At 51.0% G+C, this 8,786-nt stretch overlaps 1 protein-coding gene across 2 annotated transcripts in view; it reads left to right on the top strand.

Moving 5' to 3' along the window:
* Positions 1-936: 936 nt before the first annotated feature.
* CHST11 (carbohydrate sulfotransferase 11) overlaps positions 937-8,786 on the top strand; it is a 259,972-nt gene continuing 252,122 nt past the window's right edge. The window contains exon 1 of one of the 2 annotated variants that reach the window (XM_057742974.1): positions 937-1,450. In XM_057742974.1, the coding sequence (XP_057598957.1) occupies positions 1,348-1,450 (103 nt within the window). In that variant the 5' untranslated portion in view covers positions 937-1,347. Of the gene's footprint in view, positions 1,466-8,786 lie in introns of both variants that reach the window. The other variant, XM_057742973.1, reaches the window with a different exon arrangement.

Raw genomic sequence — 8,786 nt, 5'->3', positions numbered from 1 at the left:
CAACACAATACAAGAAGACAACGCCATCTTTCCATTTACCTGCCAATGCTAAGGCATGCTTGGTTTTTTCCAGCAGTTGGTTGTACTGGGAGGAGTGACTTCGTGAGGGCATCCTCTCCCATCCAAGCTGCTGAGACTCTGCACTTTGGAGGATCTGGAGGGAGCTCTATCCTTTGGGAAATCAGACTTCGAAAATCCACAACACCCCTTTTGCCCTGTTGGGGTGGGGGGAGTGTCAGAGACAGCATAAATCTCCGAGGGAAAGCTCAGCTGTCGCCTGACCCCTGCCAGTTTTGCAGTTTTCCTAACCTTGACCTGAAGTCAGACATCTTTAACCCCTTTTCCAAAACGTTGCTCGTGCTGGGCTGTCGTTGGAAAGAGAAAAGAAAAAAAAAAGAGAGAGAGAGAGAAAAGAAAAGAAACCGCCTTATTCTGAGACTCGGAAAAAGGGCCCTCACTCCCTGGGGGCTTGGGAGAACTTCCCGGCTCCCCTGCCCAGGGATTTTAAATAATCGCGTACCACCAGACCCCTTCGCGCTTCGCGTGCCCAGCCCGCACCCCGCCACTTCCCTCTGCACAAGCCGGCAGGAGGGGGTGGCAGCACCGAGGCGATTTTATTCGTGTTTTTTCCCTCCGGGTTTTGTCATGGAAACGCTGACACACAGCCTCCGGACGGTGGCCGGCCCGGCCGGGGACTGAGGGCTTTTGGGACCCTGCGGGAGCGCGGCGCGCACTCCGCGCTCCCCGGGAAACAGCTGGACGCGACCAAATCCCGGGTAGGGGCGGGGGGAGCGCGACGCTCCGCCCCGGCGCTCGGGTCCCTCCCTCCGCCCTGCTCTCCGCAGGCGCCCGCCCCTCGCCGGGGGCTGCGAGTTGCGTCTGGTCAAACCCAGCCCCGGAATATATAGATCACTGGAGCGCAATGAAGTAGCCTTCGGAGAGGAGGGAGGGGGCCCGTCCGACAGCCACAGCGGCCGGCGCAGCGGCGGCGGCACCACCACCATCACCGCTCGCACCCCTGCCACCCGGCCCGCGAGGAGGCAGCGGCGGCCGCCGGCGGGAGCGGAGGCGGCAGCGGAGAGGCGAGGAGGCGCGGCGGGAGGAGCGAGAGCGCGAGCCGGCGGGTCCACGCATCTCCGCACTTCCAGGGCAACTCCGGCGCCTTCCGCACCCCTGCCCGGGGCGGGGGGCTCCGAGCGCGGCCGCCAAGCCCACCCTCTCCTGCCTGCGAACCCTGCCCAGCCCTGCCCGGCGCCTCCCGGGCTCCGCTGCGAGCGGCGGGGTCCCCGCTCCTGCGCTCCGGGCGCGCCTCCCGGACGCCCGGGTCCCCGCAGCCAGGACAAAGCCATGAAGCCGGCGCTGCTGGAAGTGATGAGGGTGAACAGAATTTGCCGGATGGTGCTGGCCACTTGCTTGGGATCCTTCATCCTGGTCATCTTCTATTTCCAAAGTATGTTGCACCCAGGTAGGGGGCGCGTTAGCGTGGTTTTGTTGTGTATTTTCTTCTCTCGCGCGCTCTCACTCCCTCGCTCGCTCCGCCTGGTTTCTGCCTCTTCCAGCCTTACCTCTTCTCCCTGGGCCACCTCGGGGTTTTTTGCTTGACCGGGTCTGCCCCGATCCCCGAGTTGGGATGGGGAGGAGGAGGAAAGATGTGCTCTCTTCTTCCTCCCGGCTCCGGCTCCAGGCTGGAGGATGGGACCCGACGGGCGGTAGTTTTTTTTTTTTTTTTTTTTTTTTTTTTCTCTTCTTCTTTGTGTCTTGTCTGTCTGCGAGGTAGCGGGGCAAGGTAGAGGTTGTGGGAAGCTGCTGGGGGTGGAGGGTCGCTTTGAAGAGAATAAAGCTCCCTGCCCGCTTCTGCCCAGGTCCGAGGATGGAAGAGGCGCCGGGAGCCAGCCGGCCGGAGCCCCGTCGCGCTGCTTCTTCCTGGTTGGGAGGCCGGGGGCGAAGGGTGCGCTCCGCGGCGAGGTTGCCAGTCCCCGCCGCGAGCTGGGGAGCCCGGGGCTAGGCTCCCACGTGTCTGGGGCTCCGCGCCGCGCTGAGCAGGTGTAGGGAGAGGTTGGGTGCCCGGCACTGCCCCTCCACCAGGCAGGGCATGGGGCCCCGGGCGCCGGCTGTTGGCCCCCGGGGTTCGGCTCCGCATTGACCTTGCGGCTGATGCCACGGGGCCTGCGCCCTCCCCAGCAACCCCGCTCCCGACCCTGTGCTGGGTGTCCTGCCACCATAGTTTGGGAGGAAACTTTGGCCGGGTCCAGGGCTGACCGTCAGGGTGCATCCCCCATTCCTAGGTTCGGAACATCCGGAGCCCCGGCGCCCGCCGGGCCGGGTAGGAATGAGCCCCCTCCCCGCAGTCCCCGGTGGCTTAGACAAGTTCCACACCTGAAATCTGGACTCGGGGAGGGACGAGGCTCGCCCCTTTCGGGGGCGCGAAGGAAAGTTTGGGACCTGGGGAGGGAGGGGTGACCTCGAGCGTGGCGGCCCCGGGTTCGCAGCTGCGCTCGGAAACCCAGTAGGTAAAACCTTACAAAGAAGCTTCCGGGGTAACGGGAGTCTCTCCGTGGAGTCGTGGTCCTCCACCCCCGTAGCCCCTAGCAGGCCCCCACTGGGCCACATTGGCTTCCAAATCCATTTTTCATGCCTCCGAGTTGCCTTTCTCAGTATAGTCACAGCAGTAATTTGTTTTTATAATTGCAAGGAGGGAGCTGGAAACACATTCCCGTCCATGGCTATAGGGTTGGTGTTTTATTTTTGCCTCCCGCGTTCTCCTTTCAGTGTGTATCTAACACAGTCGCAGCCCCGAATTCATCTAGCCTGCGTTTGGGTCGATGGCAGAGGAATAAAGAAAGCTGTTCTTCCCATCAAACAGGCACGGCTGTCGGTGTGGGATTCCTTGACAGCACGGGGCAGAACGGCCCCTCTGCCCCGCTGAGCCTGCAGCAGTTGTTAAGACGGCTGCTTTGCCAAGGATATGGTCATAGGCCTGACACTACCACGTGTAACCTCAGGATATCCAAGCCAGCCTTATAAAGGGTGACTTTTGTTTGCAGCTAGGTATTTTTAGTTTCTTGTTAGCAAACTACAGCGGTGTTTGTCTCCTCACCCAAACTGGTGCTTGTGAAACTTCTAAGGGAATTTAAAAATGGACCTGGCTTGCCTGCTGGCAGCCAGGCAGTGGTTGCGATGGGCAGGACCAGACAGACGGTGGCATCTCGGGCCAGACTCCACTTGGAGGGCTGGGGGACTGGGTGGTGTGCAAATTCACTGGGGCTTCAACAGTTTAAACAAAGGGCGGAATGATTTGGTCTAGACACTACAGATGTGTTTAGGCCACTTAGAGTTTTGCCTGGACCGAACATGTCAGGTAATTCTCTGCAGAAATGCCTGGAACAGGGACGAATATTAGTTTCCGGCAGGAATGTACTTTAACTTCTCTGTGCCTGTTAGTTGTCCAGTGAGATACTAACTGGTAAGACTATTTACTCTCCATGGTTTTCATGCATCCTCTGCTTTTCTTATCCTGTGTGAGAATTAGGAAATAACTTTCTAGCCAGAGATACCGGGAAGAAATTTCCAGCTTGTAATTTGTACTTTGTGAAAATTTCCAGCTCTAGTTGGAACATTAAGTTGACTTGAAAGCCGTGTTGGCGCCTTTCATTTTGGCCTTTTGGAACCAGGGACAGAACCTTTTCCAAGGCTGTGCTGATAAGGATCCTCTGGCCTTGATCCTCTGCTCTTAACCTTGGCTTCCCTTCCTGGTCCCACTTCCTCCCCTCAAAATGGCATTTGTTGTGTCTTTATGAATATGCTTTTCTGATATTTTCCCCCAGTCCATAGCAAAGAGTACTTTCAGTACATTCTAGCGAGTGTAGAACTGCAGGTAATTCAATTGAAAGGTCTTCCTTATTCTTTTTTCTTTTTTTTTTGGCCACATCACAAGGCATGTGGGATCTTAGTTCCCCAGCCAGGGATGGAGCTCCTGCAGTGGAGGTGTGGAGTCTTAACCTGGGGACCGCCAGGGAAGTCCCAAAAGGTCTTCCTTATATAGAATTGCATATGGTTCCGTGAAAAACTCCATGTCGATGTCAATTTTTATGTCAATGGGACATAAAAATATGCTTTGAAATTCATATTAAACATTTACTGCCCCCCTCCCCCATTATATTAAACTATACTGTTGATGACAGCTGATGCTATATCTTTTAGCTACCTCTGAATTTCCTTGAAAGTTAGCTGATCTTTGCTTCTCTGAAGGATTTAGGGTAACGATAGCTGATCCTTTAGCCTGGCTCTGCAGTTACCGTTTCTCCAGATCACCCTAGGAGAGGCAGAAGGGACCACAGGATGGCACAGATTGTGTTGCTAAAAATTTGGAGCCCTCTGGCAGGAGGGCTATTTCTATTTCTGTCTGAAATTGAAAAGTAGTATTCCAAAAAGAAATGGATTTCCGGCTTCATCGATGGCTAGAGAATACCTGGACTGTGTGAGGAGGGAGAGAAAGAATGAAAGGAGATAGCTGGCAGGGGGGTGGCTATCTCTCCCTCTAATTCTAGTCTGGGGTTCATTGTCTTTTGTACTTTTCTAATAGATAAACTTGAGTATTTGATCTTTAATTTGGTTGGACGGTTCAGCAGAAGTGGGCCTTGTCAGTAAAGACAGTTTTCTTTAGCTCTTTGAGTTAATAGTCTCAGGGCAAGAACTGGACTTCAGGTCCCATTCTAATCCTAGTGTTTGGCACAGTGCTGGCACATAGTAGGTTCTCAATAAAATATTTGCTGGGTGAATGCGTGAAGTGGCTAGACTCTAGGAGACCTGCTTCTGTGGTTTTCAGGGAGATTACATCCAACCTTGCCGAGAATGCCTGATCAGTAAGTCTAGGTCTCTATGCGGTGTGTGGAACATGGGGGAGGAGGTCTGGCACTTATCTGCCCTCCTGGCCTCTGAGATCCCCTGAGTCATGGATCAGGTTTAAGCTCATCAGGCACCAGACAGGAATATTCCCCATGGCCTAGATTTGCTACCCTGAAGTGTGAGGCAGTGAGGCACTGCTGGGTGTCCTGGGTCTGGGGAAGCTTGGCCTCGTTTAGCCGCTGACCCGTCTGCAGGAGAGGCACCTTCTGTGGGCATGAACCGCTCCTGATGTCGGTGAGAATGGAGCTCCATGCCTGTGGTTTCTGCACAGGTCTGAGTCCATGAGCGAACGCCTCCTGTGAAAGTGCGTCCTGAACATTGACGAGTTTTGCATACCTGCCCCTCGGCCAGCCTTTGATGGAGCTGTGGCGGGCCAGGCAGAGCAGAGAGGCCCCCAGGCTGCATTTGTGCTGAGTGTGTGGAGACAGCTCCTCTGAACCTTCCCTTTGTGTTACTCCTTAGAGTTGGTTTTGTTTGAGGTTTTGTTTGAAAGCTCCTGTTCATAGGAGAGAAGCCTGCAGTGAAAGCCTTTTCTTCTCTTTCTCTTCCTCTCTCTCTTTTGCAATATGTTTACTTTCACTGTTGCCTGGGATTTCTTTGCCTTGGTTGAATGTATTGCAAGATTATACCCTTTATTTAAAGGCTTCTTGGGTTACCCCTTTGTAGTTCACTTGACTAGATTGGATGTAAAACACTTGTGTTGTAATTTTAATCTAATTATAAATGTAATATGTGCTCATTTTAGAAAATTTAGGAAGTACAGAAGAAAAACAATCACCCATTAATCTACCACCCAGAGGCAGTGGGTACCTTTTTCTGTATATTATAGAATATATATACTAAAAAAATAATTGAGATCACATCCTGGATTTTGTACCTTCTTTGATAGATAGTATGCATTTTAGACAAATACATCATTATGGTCATTATGGTGACTAGTTATTAAGTTCAAAGACAGAAAATTTAACCACAAACTTTTAAATTTATAGAATTGCATATACCTCTAACCTTCTATTCCCACCCCTTTGCAGGATGTCAGTCTGGTATCGTGCTTTTGTTTTGTTTTGTTTTTTCTTTTTCTGGATGTAGTTAATTTTAAAGAATCCTTTTTAGTGATACATGAAATGAATTTGGAGTTACACCAGTTTGTGGGGGCTGTTCTTTTATATATCTGAAATTTCCTTTGAAAAGGTGTCAGGAAGATCTCAAATATGGCACCGTTATAAATCCTGGAAACAGAATTAAATAACTGAAAGATAAGGCGTTTCTAGCATAGGGGCTCCTCTTGGCAGTTTAAATGTTTGCACCTCAATGGGGAGTTTCATAGCTGCACGAAGATGAGACAGATACACTTAGGCAATTTCCTTCAACAGTTTTTGCCGCTGTCCAGGAGTCCTCATTCATTGCCCCTGAAGTAAAAGTGGTGATTGGGCACCAGAGAAAGAGTGGCCGGTGGGATTTCTGATGGGCCAGGGGCGGGGGATCCACCCTCCAGCAGAGGCAGCTGCTGTTTATATTTATCTGGATGAGAAGTCATTTTGTTTATGACAAGCTCTGCAGGCAACAGCCATTTAAAAACAGGAAATCAAAGGCTTATAAGCACGAGCACCACCCTTTCCCTTCCTAAATCCACCAGAAGGACAAAGCTCTTCTTAATCTGGGGATGGTGAGTGGAAAGACGTTCATGAAAGTCACGGCTGCTTGAAAGGTCAGATTTTGAGAAAAACCGGAAGTTGTTTTACATACTGTTTTCACTTTTCAGTTTTTCTTCTCTTGAATTTTGAGACCCTATCTTTATCACAAGTGAAGAGGGAGCCAGTTCTTCCTCTGAGATCACTGAATAATCTGATCTGTCCATTAAAAATTCCTAGAACTTGTAATCTGATGCATCTTACATCAGATGTGATTGATCAGAACTTGAGTGGAGTTGCTCTTTCTTTCTCTGTCTCTGTCTCTCCTCTTCTCCGTGCTGGTGTTGTTCTAGGCACTGGAGATACAATGAGATATTATTTCTGCCCTCATGGAACTTAGATTTTAGTGGGGTAGGCAGGCTTTAAGGAAATGCAGAAGTCACATAGGTGCCCATGTCAGATGTTGTGAAGAGAGAAGAACAAAGCAGCGGAGATGAATGATGGATGTGAGAGGCAGGGTTGCAATTTAATACAGAGATCATTATGGGATGTCGCTGACAAGATGATATTGGAGAGCAGAGACCCGAAGGAAGCGAACGAGCTGGCCACGTGTCCGCCCAGTCCCAGGCAGTGTTCCAGGCGGAGTGCAGCACAGGTCTGTTCCCAGGTCTGTTCCCAGAGGCAGGAGCGTGCGTGGCAGGCCACTCTGGGTGTCTGGAGCGGAGAGGGGGGAGCAGCTAAGACTAGGAGGTGGAGAGAGACTGTGTTGGCCTTGGCCTCGACTAGGGATGGGATGGGAAGCCCTGGAAGAGTCTGGGCCAAGGATTCCTGGGGGAGGCAGCACGGAACAGGGGTAGAGAGCCGAAGCCTCTTGCTTGCACTCTTGTGTTTATCTTCAGCAGACATAGTGCACTTGGGTGAAGTGGTTACTGTATAAATCCCACTTCCCCTTCAAACTAGACCCCCGTTCTCAATTTTTTTAAAGCAGTAATGTACAAATCAGGAAAAAAAAAAAAGAAAAGAAGATTTGACAGGAATTTCAACTGAGCTTGTGTTGGGAAATTCTTAAAATGTTCAGGGTGTGAAGCACGGCGTTCACAGATGGAAAGGACCATCAGTAGCCGCTGACTTACAGGGGCACTCAGGGAAAGAGGGCGTTGAGCGGATTCGTGGTTGGGAGTGGAAGACCCGCGTCCTAGTGTGGGCCCCCCGCCTAACCCTGTGAATTATTATATTTTAGCAGTTATAAAACACTCATTCCCCCCCCCATTTTCCTATTTATGAAATTTGACGTGTTGTAATTGATAGTATCTTAGTGCTGCGCTGACCTTCAACGGATAGCCTTTTTTTTTCTTGGCGGCACACAAAGTGGCGGTGTGCTACAGTTGATGCCTTTGGACCCGCCTCTGTAAATTGTGAAAGTGCTTTTTGTAAACCGTGGAGCACTCCATACACTCGGTAAAGGCGATGAAAAATGGCGCTCAGGCTGCAGCTGAGGGCCTGGGGGATACCTGATTAGCCCTGATCACCTGCTTCATAAAGGCTTTGCCGGTATGCAGGCCTTTTAGTCTTTCCTGCTGTGCCTGGGAAATGTGCACCTATTTTCAGAGCCATAGGGCTCGCAGTTAGTATCTCTCTCTGGTTAACGGATGACGTTGGTAAGAGTCAGGATGGGAATGTGGGAAAGTGAGGTGTTTAATGTGGGGCTCAAACCTGGAAGTTCACAGAGAAATAGACATTGTGATGTTTCTTGGGGAAAATGTCAGCAGTGTGGATTCTTCCTTTCTTTCAAGGCCACTGAACTCCCATGGACTTGGTCATTTCTCTTCTCTAGCCCTCTTAGAAATGTGTGGTAGTTGTTTGTTTACTTGTATATCTCCCTCTTTTGAGGAACCTCTGCCAGGTTCCTCTTTATAGCCTTGAAGCTTGGTCCAGAGGTACTTAGGAAATATTTAAAGAGTAAATAAGTGGTTGGCAAAGACACCTCTTGAGCCCTCATGCCCACCTCACTGGGATGCATAGAGCCCAGAGGGAAGAGCCAGGTTGGTTTGCTGTATCCAAATAGCTTCTGGTGTGGTCTGTTTTATTTACCTCCCCAACCCTCTTTGCTCCTGGTTTGCTAGCGTTCAGCCAGGCTTCAGGGCAGGAACTAGAAAGCAGTATAGGTATTTCAAGCAGAAAGGTATTTAATGGAGGGAATCTGGTCCTTATAAAATTGTTGGGAAGGCTGGAGGCATAGGGCTCTCAGCT

Source organism: Hippopotamus amphibius, chromosome 7, assembly GCF_030028045.1.
Source record: "Hippopotamus amphibius kiboko isolate mHipAmp2 chromosome 7, mHipAmp2.hap2, whole genome shotgun sequence".
Taxonomy (NCBI): domain Eukaryota; kingdom Metazoa; phylum Chordata; class Mammalia; order Artiodactyla; family Hippopotamidae; genus Hippopotamus; species Hippopotamus amphibius.
The sequence above is the reverse complement of the archived record's forward strand: the minus strand, read 5'-3'. Positions and strand labels throughout refer to the sequence as shown.